General features: G+C 46.2%; 1 protein-coding gene across 10 annotated transcripts in view; it reads left to right on the plus strand.

Moving 5' to 3' along the window:
- The first annotated feature begins 11967 nt into the window (after positions 1-11967).
- LOC135513243 (disks large homolog 1-like) overlaps positions 11968-18109 on the plus strand; it is a 324054-nt gene continuing 317912 nt past the window's right edge. For 9 of the 10 annotated variants that reach the window (XM_064936074.1, XM_064936071.1, XM_064936072.1 and 6 more), the window contains exon 1: positions 17265-18076. In XM_064936074.1, coding sequence (XP_064792146.1) covers positions 18058-18076 — 19 coding nt within the window. In that variant the 5' untranslated portion in view covers positions 17265-18057. Of the gene's footprint in view, positions 12049-17264; positions 18077-18109 lie in introns of those variants that run through there. The other variant, XM_064936075.1, reaches the window with a different exon arrangement.

Here is an 18109-nt window from a genome sequence, read left to right on the forward strand (position 1 = left end):
TGAGATGCTGACCTGTTGCTACCTCTATAACCACTGTGATCATTAATTGACCCTGCTGGTCTTCTTTGAACATTTGAACATCTTGTAGAACAGGCCTCCCGGGTGGCGCAGTGGTTAAGGGTGCTGTACTGCAGCGCCAGCTGTGCCATCAGAGACTCTGGTTTCGCGCCCAGGCTTTGTCGTAACCGGCCGCGACCGTGAGGTCTGTGGGGCGACTCACAATTGGCCTAGCGTCGTCCGGGTTAGGGATGGTCCTTGTCTCATTGCGCACCAGCGACTCCTGTGGCGGGACGGGCGCAGTGCGCGCTAACCAAGGTTGCCAGGTCCACAGTGTTTCCTCCGGCACATTGGTGCGGCTGGCTTCCGGGTTGGATGTGCGCTGTGTTAAGAAGCAGCGCGGCTGGTTGGGTTGTGTATCGGAGGATGAAATTACCATGAAATTGGGGAGAAAAAGGGGTAAAAATTCAACAACAAAAAAAGAACATCTTGTAGAACGATTTTTCTTTAATGGTCATCTACTGTTATAATCTCCACCCCTCAGAGCCTGGTTCCTCTCTACCCAGCACAGCCAGAAGAGGACTGGCCACCTCTCAGAGCCTAGTTCCTCTCCACCAAGTACAGCCAGAAGAGGATTGGCCACCCCTCAGAGCCTGGTTCCTCTCTACCCAGCACAGCCAGAAGAGGATTGGCCACCCCTCAAAGCCTTAATTAACTTATCAACATGCTTTTTTGAAAGATAGCTTTTTGGCGATCCGAGATAAACTATATATACAAAGCAAATAACATTTTATTAGTCACATACACATATTTAACAGATGTTATTGCAGGTGTAGAGAAATGCTTGTGTTCCTAGCTCCAACAGTGCAGTAGTATCTTAAAAGGATTCACTACAATACACACACATCTAAAAGTATGGAATTAAGAAATATATAAATATTAGATTTAACAATGTTGGTGTGGCAATGAAAAAATACAGTAGAATACAGTATATACATATGAAATTAGTAAAACAGTATGTAAACATTATGCAAAGTGACTAGTGTTTCATTTAAAGTGACCAGGGATTCCATGTCTATGTACAAAGGGCAGCAGCCTCTAAGGTGCAGGGTTGAGTAACTGGGTGGTAGCCAGCTAGTGATAACTATTTAACAGCCTTGAGATAGAAGCTGTTTTTCAGTCTCTCTGCCCCAGCTTTGATGCACCTGTACTGACCTCACCTTTTATATGATAACGGGGTGAACAGGCAGTGGCTGAGGTGGTTGATGTCCTTGATAATCTTTTTGGCCTTCCTGTGACATCGGGTGCTAAAGGTTTCCTGGAGGCGGTGCAGTTGCCGTACCAGGCAGTAAAAGTTTGGTCTTAGGGGCCAAACCGAATTTCTTCAGCCTCCTGAGTTTGAAGTGGCGCTGTTGCGCCTTCTTCACCACACTGTCTGTGTGGGTGGACCATTTCAGATTGTCAGTGATGTGTACGCTGAGGAACTTGAAGCTTTTCACATTCTCCACTGTGGTACCGTCGATATGAATAGGGGCGTGCTGTCTCCTGAAGTCCACGATCAGCCCCTTCGTTTTGTTCACGTTGAGGGAGAGGTTCTTTTCCTGGCACCACTCCGACAGGGCCCTCACCTCCTCCCTGTAAGGCACCACTCCGACAGGGCCGTCACCTCCTCCCTGTAAGGCACCACTCCGACAGGGCCCTCACCTCCTCCCTGTAAGGCACCACTCCGACAGGGCCCTCACCTCCTCCCTGTAAGGCACCACTCCGACAGGGCCCTCACCTCCTCCCTGTAAGGCACCACTCCGACAGGGCCCTCACCTCCTCCCTGTAAGGCACCACTCCGACAGGGCCGTCACCTCTTCCCTGTATGGCACCACTCCGACAGGGCCCTCACCTCCTCCCTGTAAGGCACCACTCCGACAGGGCCCTCACCTCCTCCCTGTAAGGCACCACTCCGACAGGGCCCTCACCTCCTCCCTGTAAGGCACCACTCCGACAGGGCCCTCACCTCCTCCCTGTAAGGCACCACTCCGACAGGGCCCTCACCTCCTCCCTGTAAGGCACCACTCCGACAGGGCCCTCACCTCCTCCCTGTAAGGCACCACTCCGACAGGGCCCTCACCTCCTCCCTGTAAGGCACCACTCCGACAGGGCCCTCACCTCCTCCCTGTAAGGCACCACTCCGACAGAGCCGTCACCTCCTCCCTGTATGGCACCACTCCGACAGGGCCCTCACCTCCTCCCTGTAAGGCTGTCTCGTCGTTGTTGGTACAAACGTATGTGGACATCCCTTCAAATGAGTGGATTCGGCTATTTCAGCCACCCGGTGCTGAGAGGTGTATAAAATCGAGCACACAGCCATGCAATCTCCATAGACAAACCCATGGGGCTATTTCAGCTACACCCGCTGTTGACAGGTGTATAAAATCGAGCACGCAGCCATGCAATCTCCATAGACAAACCCATGGGGCTATTTCAGCTACACCCGCTGTTGACAGGTGTATAACATCGAGCACGCAGCCATGCAATCTCCATAGACAAACCCTTGGGGCTATTTCAGCTACACCCGCTGTTGACAGGTGTATAAAATCGAGCACGCAGCCATGCAATCTCCATAGACAAACCCATGGGGCAGAGCACAATTGGCCCAGAATCCTCTGGGTTCGGGGAGGGTTTGGCCGGCAGAGATGTCCTTATCCCACCACGCACTAACGACTCCTGTGGCGAATCCAGGCACAATGCACGCCGACAAGGTTGCCAGGTGTACGGCGTTTCCTCCAACACATTTGTGTGGTTGGCTTCCGGGTTAAGTGGGCATTGTGTCAAGAAGCAAGTGCTGCTTGGTTGGGTTGTGTTTCAGAGGACGCGTGGCTTTCGACCTTCGCCTCTCCCGAGTCTGTACGGGAGTTGCAGCGACGAGACAAGACTGTAACTACCAATTGGATACCATGAAATTGGGGAGAAAAAGGGGTTCGAAAAAAGAATGGTGAAAAAAAGAATGTCCTTACTGAAGAACTCAATGACTTTTCAAAGTGACACCGTCATAGAATGCCACCTTTCCAACAAGTCAGCTCATTACATTTCTGCCCTGCTAGAGCCGCCCCGGTAAACTGTAAGTGCTGTTACTGTGAAGTGGAAACGTCTAAGAAACAACAACGGCTCAGCCGCAAAGTGGTAGGTCAAACACAAGCTCACAGAATGAGACCGCCGAGTGCTGAAGAGCATAGAAATCGTCTGTCCTCGGTTGCAACACTCACTACCGAGTTCCAAACTGCCCTCTGGAAGGAATCTCAGCATAAGAACTGTTGGTTGAGAGCTTCATGAAATGGGTTTCCATGGCCGAGCAGCCGCACACAAGCCTAAGATCGCCATTTGCAATACCAAGCGTCAGTTGGAGTGGTGTAAAACTCGACGCCATTGGACTCTGGAGCAGTGGAAACACGTTCTCTGGAGTGATGAATCAGGCACCATCTGGTAGTCTGATGGATGAATCTGGGTTTGGCGGATGCCAGGAGAACGCTACCTGCCTGAATGCATTGTGCCAACTGTAAAGTTTGATGGAGGAATAATGGTCTTGGGCTGTTTTCATTGTTTGGCCGAGGCCGCTTAATTCCAGTGGGAAATCTTAATGCTCGAGCATACAATGACATTCTAAACAATTCTGTCCTTCCAACTTTGTTTTGGGAAGGCCCTTTCCTGATTCAGCATGGCAATGCAGACATGGTTTGTCGAGATCGGTGTGGAAGAACTTGACTGGCCTGCAGAGCCCTGACCTCAACCCCATTGAACACCTTTGGGATGAATTGGAACGCCCAACATCAGTGCACGACCCCACTAATGCTATTGTGGCTGAATGGAAGCAAGTCCCTGCTTTTGGTCATGTAGTGTATTTATAAATGGGGACACGATCAGTGAGGCAGTTAGGGCACTCTCCAAATATTGTAATTTGTCATTTAACGGAGGGTCTAGCACATTTTTCCTATTTGTTTGCCTTTTTAGTCCAGGGTGCATTGCATAGTGCGGTTACCAGAGATATTATAGAAAGGAGATCGGAATTCAATGAATAAATGAACGTAAATGCCCCACCCAACAGACTGTCGACCAATTGGATTGATGTTGTCACCCTGCGTGTCGGGGTTGCTAAACCAATCGTCCCCCAATCCATCCTCAAAACCATGTGCCTATTCTCTTCGAAAATACGTAATGTCACGATTCCAAAACTATACGATACTACAGATCGCAAGTTAATTATCTCGCATCTCGGAAGATTTGTGATTTTGTACTTCTTGTTGACTTTGATTTTTTGATTTTGTAATTCGTGCTAATGTTGGGTTTTTGAGCTAGCAACCACCATACTTCCATTCACTTATTGAAGGAGTGCGCTCCTTGTGCCAGCATCGCCCAGAATGCACCGTGCGGCACATTGACGTAGAATGGGCAACGTGTCCCAGCTCCTCAAATGTAATTATGCCGTTGCGAATGTTAGACTCCACTCAGTGAGGCATATCGGTCTGCAGGTTGAACATGGTGAGATTGTAGGCTCCTAAATGGATAGTGCCGTTTTTATTGCTAACTAGCTACGTTAAGTGCTGATATTGTCTTCGGTATTACTGTGTGTAGCTGCGTTTGTTAGCTAGCAAATTAGTCAGTCCATAGAGAGATTATTGCATTGTGAATTTTGTAGTCGATTTGAGCTGCAACAGATTTCCATAACGATTTTCCATGTTACTACCAACCTTATTACAACGCACAAAGGAAACATTTGTTGACCAAAAAAATATTGTTCGCACATTTTAGTGTTAATTAACACTGTAAATTAAAGTAATGAGAGGTTTTGGGTGTTTTTTTTTTCCTTTAAGAACCAAATTCCATTCAACTAAGGCTTTATTTTCGAACCAGCTACACACATTCTGGTCCAGGCCAATTGATGAAAGCCTCAATAAGTAATGAGGGATGCGCAGTGTTGAAGGCTTCGGACAGGCTAATAAAAGGGCCGCACAGTGTTTTATCTTATCCAAACAATTAAGAACATCATTTCTATCCAAAGAAGTAGCAGAGATGGTGCTATAACCTGGTCTGAAACCTGACTGTAAGTTCAATATTCACCAAGGCTTCTAGAATTTGTACTAAGCAAGAGCGTTTGTAAATGGGGTGATAATTATTTAGGTTACAAAATGACACCAAAAATCCCAGTGGCTCATGACCACATATATAACCAAAAGCAACAAAAAAATGGTTTGGGGGGGGGGGGGGGTAGTGATATTTGGAGAACATGATGTCACAAGAGTTGACTTATAAACCATGTATTTCAGTCTGTCACACCTGAAGATGTTCTAATCAGTAATGTCCGTATACGGGATCGAGCCATTTAGACAAGTCTCTGTGAGAACCAGCATATCCATGTCATAAACACAGATATCAAGAAGGTCCATCTTTGACATCAACCTTTGTACATTGATATGTAACAGCCCTCTCTCTACGTGTGGCATATTCATATGTGTGGTATTTTTTTAAATAAATAATAGCTTCATTTTTGAATTTTTTTTAATTAAATTTTTTTTTTTACTTAAAAAAATAACTGCATTGTTGGTGAAGGTCTTGTAAGTAAGCATTTCACTGTGAGGTCTACTACACCTGTTGTATTCAGCATTTCACTGTGAGGTCTACTACACCTGTTGTATTCAGCATTTCACTGTGAGGTCTACTACACCTGTTGTATTCAGCATTTCACTGCGAGGTCTACTACACCTGTTGTATTTCAGCACATGTGACAAATAACATTTGTTTTGATTTGACAATTGGGCTAAAAGTAACATAGTTAACACTGGAATTCAACTTTATGGTCATAAGATTATTGTTGACAAAACCCCCTGGGAATATGGTTATCTGTAACAGTGGTTCTGGTCGAAAGTAGTGAACTATGTAAGGAAGAGTGTGTCATTTGGGATGCTGACTCAGTCTCTCTGTCTGAGTAGTTAACTGGTTCTCCTCTCGGCTCTCTCAGTGGGTATAAAGCTGTGTTGTAAAGGCTGATATCGTTCTGACTGCCAAGTAACACCCACCAGCAACACTACTGTGTATTTAAGACCTTGGCTAGTGTGTGTGTGTGTGTGTGTGTGTGTGTGTGTGTGTGTGTGTGTGTGTGTGTGTGTGTGTGTGTGTGTGTGTGTGTGTGTGCGTGCGTGTGTTTGAAAATGAGTGAGCCCTTCCCCACTCTCTTGTAAGCCCAGTACTGTGGCCATAAGAGTCCTTTGAGGGATTGAGTGTTATGTTGTTTGGTGTCTGTTGAATGGAGCCTTCTCAATGGATGTGCATTAGGCAGGGATGGAAACAAAAGACACTAGAGGATCAGAACACCTTGGAGCCATTCACCAGGCTATCACCACCTTATAAATTATTCATTAAGATCGTCATGTAAGTCACATAATGAGATGAAACAGGCAGAGCGTGGTTCAATAGAAAAACAACTGAATAGATGTTCTGTGCAGCGGTCTCAGTGCTAGAGGCATCACTACAGACCTTGGTTCGATCCCAGGTTGTATCACAGCCAGTGGTGATCGGGACTCCCATAGGGCAGCGTACAATTGGCCCAGCGTCGCCTGGGTTAGGGGAGGGTTTGCCCGGGGTAGGCCGTCATTGTAAAATAAGAATTTGTTCTTAACTGACCTAGTTAAATAAAGGTTGTAGAGAATATAAATATGTTGTAGACAACTAGTTTGCTCACCAGAGATCCAAAAATATGGTACATTTAAAAAGTCTCAAATGTGATTGGATTGCATATCAAAGCTCTGGCATCACATCAAACATGCCATGTGATCCGGGAACCGAGGCCTTTTACAGATTTATAGGAGGTTCACCTGCCTACAGTGTCTTTTCAAATGAGTGACTCAGGGGGGAGGGGTTTAGTCACCATGTGTAAACATGGTGTTACTGTTGTGAGTCACACTCCATACTGGCTCCAGATGGTCAGTGAGGGGGTAAGGGTTTGAGGGGGCAGTTTGACACACACACACGAAACTTAAGTCTGTAAAATAAAACAGACCACAACAGCTTTTATGATTGTACACAACCTCTGAAAGACACACATAAAAGTTGTAGAGGTTACATACACATAGAGGTTGGAGCAGGAGACTGTTACATACACAGAGAGGTTGGAGCAGGAGACTGTTACATACACAGAGAGGTTGGAGCAGGAGACTGTTATATACACAGAGAGGTTGGAGCAGGAGACTGTTACATACACAGAGGTTGGAGCAGGAGACTGTTACATACACAGAGAGGTTGGAGCAGGAGACTGTTACATACACAGAGAGGTTGGAGCAGGAGACTGTTACATACACATAGAGGTTGGAGCAGGAGACTGTTACATACACAGAGAGGATGGAGCAGGAGACTGTTACATACACAGAGAGGTTGGAGCAGGAGACTGTTACATACACAGAGAGGTTGGAGCAGGAGACTGTTACATACACAGAGGTTGGAGCAGGAGACTGTTACATACACAGAGAGGTTGGAGCAGGAGACTGTTACATACACAGAGAGGATGGAGCAGGAGACTGTTACATACACAGAGAGGTTGGAGCAGGAGACTGTTACATACACAGAGAGGTTGGAGCAGGAGACTGTTACATACACAGAGGTTGGAGCAGGAGACTGTTACATACACATAGAGGTTGGAGCAGGAGACTGTTACATACACAGAGAGGTTGGAGCAGGAGACTGTTACATACACATAGAGGATGGAGCAGGAGACTGTTACATACACAGAGAGGTTGGAGCAAGAGACTGTTACATACACAGAGAGGTTGGAGCAGGAGACTGTTACATACACAGAGGTTGGAGCAGGAGACTGTTACATACACATAGAGGTTGGAGCAGGAGACTGTTACATACACAGAGAGGTTGGAGCAGGATGCTGTTACATACACAGAGAGGTTGGAGCAGGAGACTGTTACATACACAGAGAGGTTGGAGCAAGAGACTGTTACATACACAGAGAGGTTGGAGCAGGAGACTGTTACATACATAGAGGATGGAGCAGGAGACTGTTACATACAGAGGTTGGAGCAGGAGACTGTTACATACACAGAGAGGTTGGAGCAGGAGACTGTTACATACACAGAGAGGTTGGAGCAGGAGACTGTTACATACACAGAGAGGTTGGAGCAGGAGACTGTTACATACACAGAGAGGTTGGAGCAGGAGACTGTTACATACACAGAGAGTTTGGAGCAGGAGACTGTTACATACACAGAGAGGTTGGAGCAGGAGACTGTTACATACACAGAGAGGTTGGAGCAGGAGACTGTTACATACAGAGGTTGGAGCAGGAGACTGTTACATACACAGAGAGGTTGGAGCAGGAGACTGTTACATACACAGAGGTTGGAGCAGGAGACTGTTACATACACAGAGAGGTTGGAGCAGGAGACTGTTACATACACAGAGAGGTTGGAGCAGGAGACTGTTACATACACAGAGAGGTGTAAAATGACAACAATGTTGTGACAATGACAACATGTAATAACAATTTTATCCTCCCTAATTTTCTAAACTTCCCTGGTCTTCTCTCTGCTTTGACAGTAGATCGTTATCACTCCCCTGATTTTCCCAGTCAATTTAGTTCATCATATTACATTACATTTGGTTGAGGTTGACAGACTCTTACATGGAATTATCTCAAATCTGTTGACAGTCAAACTAACAAAGCCTGCTTTATAACAACAAGGAAGCCCATTCTGTTTAAACACACACACAAACACACACACACACTCTCTCTCTCTCTCTCTCTCTCTCTCTCTCTCTCTCTCTCTCTCTCTCTCTCTCTCTCTCTCTCTCTCTCTCTCTCACAAGGGTGAATTATATTGAAGTACTGTATGCTGTCTGAGCTCGTAGCATAGTGCAGAACCACCCACAGCCCTACATACCATAGCAGTCAATGGTCTATTGATTCAGTTTGGCCCAGTGGGAAAGCAATATTTTCCAACATTACTCTGGTCCATTTCACTTTCACTCTCTAGCCCCTCCTCCTAGTTCCTACCATTTCACTTTCACTCTCTAGCCCCTCCTCCTAGTTCCTACCATTTCACTTTCACTCTCTAGCCCCTCCTCCTAGTTTCCTACCATTTCACTTTCACTCTCTAGCCCCTCCTCCTAGTTCCTACCATTTCACTTTCACTCTCTAGCCCCTCCTCCTAGTTCCTACCATTTCACTTTCACTCTCTAGCCCCTCCTCCTAGTTCCTACCATTTCACTTTCACTCTCTAGCCCCTCCTCCTAGTTCCTACCATTTCACTTTCACTCTCTAGCCCCTCCTCCTAGTTCCTACCTACCACAGCTCACAGACTGTTACCAGCTCACAGATTGTCACCAGCTCACAGACTGTCACCAAGTCACAGACTGTCACCAGCTCACAGATTGTCACCAGCTCACAGATTGTCACCAGCTCACAGATTGTCACCAGCTCACGACTGTCACCAGCTCACACACTGTCACCAGCTCACAGATTGTCACCAGCTCACAGACTGTTACCAGCTCACAGACTGTTACCAGCTCACAGACTGTTACCAGCTCAGACTGTCACCAGCTCACAGACTGTTACCAGCTCACAGACTGTTACCAGCTCACAGACTGTTACCAGCTCACAGACTGTTACCAGCTCACAGACTGTTACCAGCTCACAGACTGTTACCAGCTCACAGACTGTCACCAGCTCACAGACTGTCACCAGCTCAGATTGTCACCAGCTCACAGACTGTTACCAGCTCACAGACTGTCACCAGCTCACAGACTGTTACCAGCTCAGACTGTCACCAGCTCACAGACTGTTACCAGCTCACAGACTGTCACCAGCTCACAGACTGTCACCAAGTCATCACCAGCTCACAGACTGTCACCAGCTCACAGATTGTCACCAGCTCACAGACTGTCACCAGCTCACAGATTGTCACCAGCTCACAGATTGTCACCAGCTCACAGACTGTTACCAGCTCACAGACTGTTACCAGCTCACAGACTGTTACCAGCTCACAGATTGTCACCAGCTCACAGACTGTTACCAGCTCACAGACTGTTACCAGCTCACAGACTGTTACCAGCTCACAGACTGTCACCAGCTCACAGATTGTCACCAGCTCACAGACTGTTACCAGCTCACAGACTGTTACCAGCTCACAGACTGTTACCAGCTCACAGACTGTTACCAGCTCACAGACTGTTACCAGCTCACAGACTGTCACCAGCTCACAGACTGTTACCAGCTCACAGATTGTCACCAGCTCACAGACTGTTACCAGCTCACAGACTGTTACCAGCTCACAGACTGTTACCAGCTCACAGACTGTTACCAGCTCACAGACTGTTACCAGCTCACAGACTGTCACCAGCTCACAGACTGTTACCAGCTCACAGATTGTCACCAGCTCACAGACTGTTACCAGCTCACAGACTGTTACCAGCTCACAGATTGTCACCAGCTCACAGACTGTTACCAGCTCACAGACTGTTACCAGCTCACAGATTGTCACCAGCTCACAGACTGTTACCAGCTCACAGACTGTTACCAGCTCACAGACTGTTACCAGCTCACAGACTGTTACCAGCTCACAGACTGTCACCAGCTCACAGACTGTCACCAGCTCACAGATTGTCACCAGCTTACAGACTGTTACCAGCTCACAGACTGTTACCAGCTCACAGATTGTCACCAGCTCACAGACTGTTACCAGCTCACAGACTGTTACCAGCTCACAGACTGTTACCAGCTCACAGACTGTTACCAGCTCACAGACTGTCACCAAGTCATCACCAGCTCACAGACTGTCACCAGCTCACAGACTGTCACCAAGTCATCACCAGCTCACAGACTGTCACCAGCTCACAGACTGTCACCAAGTCATCACCAGCTCACAGACTGTCACCAGCTCACAGACTGTCACCAGCTCACAGACTGTCACCAAGTCATCACCAGCTCACAGACTGTCACCAAGTCATCACCAGCTCACAGACTGTTACCAGCTCACAGATTGTCACCAGCTCACAGACTGTTACCAGCTCACAGACTGTTACCAGCTCACAGACTGTTACCAGCTCACAGACTGTTACCAGCTCACAGATTGTCACCAGCTCACAGATTGTTACCAGCTCACAGACTGTTACCAGCTCACAGACTGTTACCAGCTCACAGATTGTCACCAGCTCACAGACTGTCACCAAGTCACAGACTGTCACCAGCTCACAGATTGTCACCAGCTCACAGATTGTCACCAGCTCACAGATTGTCACCAGCTCACAGACTGTTACCAGCTCACAGACTGTCACCAGCTCACAGATTGTCACCAGCTCACAGATTGTCACCAGCTCACAGACTGTCAAAGGTTGCAGAGGGCCATTCATGGGTCCAAAACCAGCATGATCTGGAAATAATTGTCATGTATGGTATTGTTGGTATGTCCTATAGAGCACATGGCTATAGAGCACATGGCTGTTTGTGAAGACCCATGCCTGTCATTTAGATTGATTTCTGAAATGTATCAACACTTTACATGACCCCTCAGTCACAAGGCCTATAAGGTTAACACTTTCAGTTTAAACAGTGTGTGAAAGACATTGGTCTGTATGTGTAGGCCTGTTGTACAGTAGGTGTGCAGAAAGAAAGACTGCAGAGCTTCTTTCATTGAGACAGAATGACTCACTGTTGGTCTCGATGGTCTCGACAGACACAGACTTGGGGGAATTGATTTGAAGTTTTTGGACGTCTGTCCGGCTAAGACAGGTGAAATTTCGTTGGAGTTAAGTTGTGAAGTTGACATTATGAATAGAAGGTAAATTGGTGAAATAAAGGTGTCAGAGAAAAGGTAAAAGGTAGAACTACTTGAATGACTTGAATTATTTTTCTTCAATCCCTGTTATGTACTGCTGAGGACCAACCAGCAGAGAGAACCGAAACCGCATCACTTCCTCCTCAAGGCAAGAGTGGGCTCGCTGAGGTGAGTGGGTGGTGTGTAGATGGGTTTCACAACCTGCTCGGAGGAGATGATCGCTAAAACACAGGTAAAACACTCTCAAACTACTGTAGGGCGATGAAATAGAAGTTTACTTGCCAAAGGAAATACATCACTGAAGGAATATTCTCAATAACTTTAGGACGAGACATTAACTGGGACTCAGTAAATAATTATCTATGGGAAGGGTTAGGCTCTAGACACATATAGGCTGCGTTTACACAATCAGGTAAACAACATGGTGACTACCTGCCAAATATCTACTTTCACAAGTATATGTTTTGACAACAAGTAGAGAAAGCCACCGAACATGTGGGGACTGCCGTGCTTATTCACTACTGATATGTGGTGACTGCCGTGCTTATTCACTACTGATATGTGGTGACTGCCGTGCTTATTCACTACTGATATGTGGGGACTGCCGTGCTTATTCACTACTGATATGTGGTGACTACCGTGCTTATTCACTACTGATATGTGGTGACTATCATGCTTATTCACTACTGATATGTGGTGACTGCCGTGCTTATTCAACAAAACTAACAAACTGCACTATAATATCAGCTAGTCCAGACAATAATATCTCTCCCCCTATAAAATAATATCACTCCCAGTTCCCCAATGTCCTGACTGTCCCCAAATCAGCTGAGTGAATGACCAGTGCTGTCTGCCAGATGACCAGTGACAGAGAACCTCTGTTCTCAGGACAGTGGTATTGTCTGTAGGTGCCCCACCCAGACTGTTAAATGGTGGTTGTATCCGGCGCCTGGCATCACTCCTCTCACAAGGCGGACCACGCTGAGTATGACAAAGGCCTGCTGTAGTGAGACAGAGAGTGGGAACAACCAACAATGGTGGATCATGGACGTTGTTCTTTTGTGTGTACGCACACACACATACGCTCACGTTCACACACACGCACACACACCCACACGCACGCAGGCCATATCCTAACTTCCATATCAATATACTTGATATTTTCCCTATTGACATCAGTTAATTATTCATGTGAAAGTTTGAGTCAGCCCAAAGAACTTCAGTCAGCTCTAATGGCAGAATCTTCTCTGCATCATCAGAGTGAGAGAGCAGAGTCAGAGGGAGGGTGAGAGGAGGAACCCCCTCCCTGCAGACATCACAGTAAGCCGGAGAATGCTGCAGACTGCAGTGGAGTGGTATCTGCAGAATCACAGGGTTATGTTTGAAATGGGTCTGTATGTGTACGGATCCTGCATTCAAATCAGTCTGTCTGTCTGTCTGTCTGTCTGTCTGTCTGTCTGTCTGTCTGTCTGTCTGTCTGTCTGTCTGTCTGTCTGTCTGTCTGTCTGTCTCCCTTTCTATTAGTCTCTCTCTTTCTCTCACTCACTAGTTCTGTCTGTCTGTCTGTCTGTCTGTCTGTCTGTCTGTCTGTCTGTCTGTCTGTCTGTCTGTCTCCCTTTCTATTAGTCTCTCTCTTTCTCTCACTCACTAGTTCTGTCTGTCTGTCTGTCTGTCTGTCTGTCTGTCTGTCTGTCTGTCTCTCTCCCTTTCTATTGGTCTCTCTCTTTCTCTCACTCACTAGTTCTGTCTGTCTGTCTGTCTGTCTGTCTGTCTGTCTGTCTGTCTGTCTGTCTGTCTCCGTCTGTCTGTCTGTCTGTCTGTCTGTCTGTCTGTCTCTCTCTCTCTCTCTCTCTCTCTCTCTCTCTCTCTCTCTCTCCCTATCTATTGGTCTTTATCTGTCTCTCACTGACTAGTTCTGTCTGTCTGTCTGTCTGTCTGTCTGTCTGTCTGTCTGTCTGTCTGTCTGTCTCCGTCTGTCTGTCTGTCTGTCTGTCTGTCTCTCTCTCTCTCTCTCTCTTTCTCTCCCTATCTATTGGTCTTTATCTGTCTCTCACTGACTAGTTCTGTCTGTCTGTCTGTCTGTCTGTCTGTCTGTCTGTCTGTCTGTCTGTCTGTCTGTCTGTCTGTCTATCGCTCTCTCTCTTTCAAAGGGATCAGAAGACAAGTAAATGAGCAGGCATAGACTTAAGGGATTGTCTGACGGGAAGGAAGGAGAGAAAAATAGTATTTTTCTGCATGTCCTTTATCTAACTCTCCTGGGAGGACTGGAATAATCGTTTGGTCAATGGGAATAGCCCCTACCTCTCCGGTAATAATGGTGTTCCAACATGAGAGAGGAGGCCATCTGGGCAGTTGGTGGATGATGTCATTACAGTAAGTAATAAGTCTCCCTCCATCAATATTTTTCATCGGGAGTAGCGGACAGGGCAGGCTTGACTAGATCAGATTACAACAAGCGTCCCTCACACTATAGAGCTATGGAGCCTCGGGCCTAAGCTGTGGCCAGTGCCATTGGTTATTGTTAGAAAGGACGCCTGAAATAGACGCAACATAACAAGCCACTAACTTACAATTACTGTACATATGGTCCAATCAGAGATAGAGAGGTGGATAGATTGATCGATAGATAGAGAGGGGGGAGGGACAGATAAATAGAGCGGGGGGAGGGACAATTGGCCACAAAGCCACCCAATCAATCAATCATGCGCTCTTGGTAACAATCAATTACAATCGCACAAGGTCAGCAACACCAATATCCATGACATTTGACTGAGTAACAGTCATTTCATTGACAATGTGTACAGTAACACTGTTTATGTATGTGCTTGTGTGTATGATTGAGTGTGTGTGTGTGTGGCGCGTGCTTGTGTGTGTGTGTGTGTGTGTCCTTCCTCCAAGGGAGGAATGAAGTTACCATATAGTCCTCTTTTATAGAAACACAAAGCTACTGTACACAGTATACCCCTTTGGGTTACTCACCGTTTAACACTGGAGTCCAGTGCCAGTAGTGAAACCTAAATATGTTCTATGCTCTGATAATTGACATCTACCTCCAGTGAAATATGTTTAATGATATAAATTCTACTAAATTCAAGCAATATATGAAATAGCTTGTTGTGGTGTATTAACAGTATCATCTTTAAAAACAGAAATGAGATGTTTTCCACATCCTAAAGAAAGTGAAAACCCTTGTTACAGAGTGAAAGATTCAGATCAGCTCCGTTTTCTTCAACGAAATAAATGGAATTCAACTGAAATTTAAAAGAAATTTTAGAAATGAATGAACCCTTATTCATTATTTTCATGCTGAATCTCAAATCCTTTGGTGAACCTTTCCAACATCGCTACAAAAAGATGTCTAAGAGATATTCTCCTCTGCAGAACCTCTAGTAAACATACAGAGAGCAAGGAACCATTCATAAAACATGACTACCTGAAAATAACATCCTCGCCTTGCCTCTCACCTCCCTTGTCTCCTCTCCTCGCTCCTTGCCTCTTCCCTCCCTTGTCTCCTCTCCTCTCTCCTTTCCTCTTCCCTCCTACTCTCCTTGCCTCTTCCCTCCCTTGTCTCCTCTCCTCCTTTTTCCTCCTCTCTCCTCATCTTTACCTCTATTCTCCTCTTCTCTCCCTCTCCCCTTCTCCCCTCTTCGCTCCCCTTTCCCCCCCCCTCCTCCCGCCCTCTCCTCCACTCCCATCTCCTCTCCTCTCCTCTCCTCTCCTCTCCTCTCTCTCTTCTCCTCCCTCCCTCCCTCCCTCCCTCCCTCCCTCCTCCCTCCCTCCCTCCCTCCCTCCCTCCCTCCCTCCCTCCCTCCCTCCCTCCCTCCCTCCCTCCCTCCCTCCCTCCCTCCCTCCCTCCCTCTCTTCTTTCTCCTCTCCTTTCTTCTCCTCCCCTCCCCCCTCCTCTCCTTCCCTCCTTTCCATTCCTCACTGCTGTCTAATCTGGGCCACAGTGCTGCTGCTAGCTGGTCTGTGTAAATGTGAGCGAGTGCAGCATCAGGAACAGACAGGCCAGGGTTATTTATATCATACCATACCATACAGAGAACCAGCCAGGCCAGAGTTTGTGTGAGTATATAGATGACAGACACCAGGAATATATATCTGAGACAACACCAAATAGAGCGCTGCTAACCGGTGCACAATGAGTCAGTTTAGCATGACAATGCGAGAATCGGACGGGGCGGGAGGGGGGGAGGGAGGGAGAGAGACTCTCAGATCTAGACCATAAATCTGTAGGGAATATGGACCTGTTTCTAATGGTGGTGAACGACAGCAGGTTCTCTGATAAAATGGAGTCCTTGGTATAAACAGTAAGCAGTGACTGTAAATGGATGAATTCATTCATTCATTCATGTATTTATTAGACATTTTCCAGGATGAAATCTCTTGAGATGCACCATCTCATTTTCAAGAATTTCCACTATTTTTGTTATAAATATTTATGAATCATATGACAACAATTGTCTTATAATAACAATTAAATAATAATACAAATAATAATAAACTTTCATTTACAGCAAACGAAAGTTTTAACCACTCACACACATAAAAAAAGAAGTAATGAATGAATGAATACAGGCTGGCAGCATCTGTGCTATGTATGGAAAAGGTCATTGATGCTTGGGGATAGTTGGATTTGTCAGGGATCAGACTGGCAACCCTGCATACCAAATCCAGGTGCACTAACCAACTAACCCATCTTACTGTGGTCTTGGCGGCTAAGGCAGGATGAGCATGGCAGCTCTATATTGATTATGTGCGTGTAGCACACACAGTGTGTGTAGTGTCGTGGACAATATTCAATAAGTCCCATGGCACTGAACTGGTGAAGTCCTCACACTTTAAAAAGGTATTGGGATTATTACCATCAATCTGACATGTCAGGGGTGTAATCTTCCAATTCATTGCCTGTCCTCTATAGTTTAATCTTTATCTTATTTAATTTCACCTTTATTTGACCAGGTAGGCCAGTTGAGAACAAGTTCTCATTTACAACTGCGACCTGGCCAAGATAAAGCAAAGCAGTGCGACAAAAAACAACAACACAATCTCATCAAACACCCTGTTTTTACAATTCTCTCTATGCAAATATATGTATTTGAACATTAACAAATGAAAAAATGTACATAGTAATACAGTTCATTTAAACCAAATGTGTTTCGCCCTCCGGAAAAACCTGTGTTTGCTTCAATGTAACTTTTGTTAGTCTATGCAACAATGTTATGGCTACAATGACACTCTTCAAAAAACCACTGTAAAACCCGAGCCATGTATACATAGGTTTAAGACCAGTCAATGTAAAGTGACCTTTGAAAGCAGTTTAAAGTTTTTGTTGTTGTAAAAAACTCTTCGAGCTCGGCTCCTCTGTAGCCTACCGACACCATTGGGTGGCGAGAGGTTGATCATGTGATCCGATTCCACACTTCGGACGCCATTTTGGAGGAAAGTTTGGAATTCCTCATACATTGGTGGAAAGAAGGAGGAGGGGAGAGCGCCGAGCAGGGGAACTTTGACTTGTGGAAATATTGCCGGACCGACATAGATAAAAGCTTGAGAGCGGGAAACGAATAATTCAGCACTCAGAAACAAAAAAGAGGATTTTACTCCCTAAATGCACAGACTGAACTTTAGGATTCGTTACTCGCAGTTTCTTCTGCCACTTTGAACTGCACTGCACATGTTCTCAGATTTTCAGGCTGCTCAATGAATTGCACCGTATAGAGCTGGGCTTGCTGAGAACCGGTTTGTTTATGTTTAGTGTATGAGAATTGATTGGAGATACGAACGTGACACACGGCAGTAGTGTTTCACATAGCTGTTAGTGGGAAACTGGTGTCGGGAATCCTGCGCTGTCTCTACTGGCAGTAACCTAAATGAACCCTGTCAGTTAGCCCTGCCAGGGATACAAGCTGGTCACATTGGCATTCACGGCGGGTCATCTGAATAGGCTTTAATCTACCAAAAAAAAATCGGATTCATTGCATGTTTATAGTCCAGTAAGAAAAAACGGTGCCTTTTGTAGTCTATTGAACGGGCGGGAGCTATAGCGCACATTGCGTTTTTTGAGGAGAGAAGAGACTAGTTTCTGTTCATGCTAAAACGGTGTAAACTCCTGGCTCTGCCCCTCTGGCAACTGTAGCAAAGGATATCTGAAGCAAGGGAGTGTAGGCTACTACACCAAACATTAGCCTGCACGAAACAGTGCCTGCGTCTACTTTTCCTGCTGCACTTGGGAGCTGTCATGCCTATACGAAAGAAAGGTGAGAATCCCGATTCGTCTGTTTTCTGAAAGA

This window comes from Oncorhynchus masou, chromosome 24, assembly GCF_036934945.1.
Source record: "Oncorhynchus masou masou isolate Uvic2021 chromosome 24, UVic_Omas_1.1, whole genome shotgun sequence".
NCBI lineage: Eukaryota > Metazoa > Chordata > Actinopteri > Salmoniformes > Salmonidae > Oncorhynchus > Oncorhynchus masou.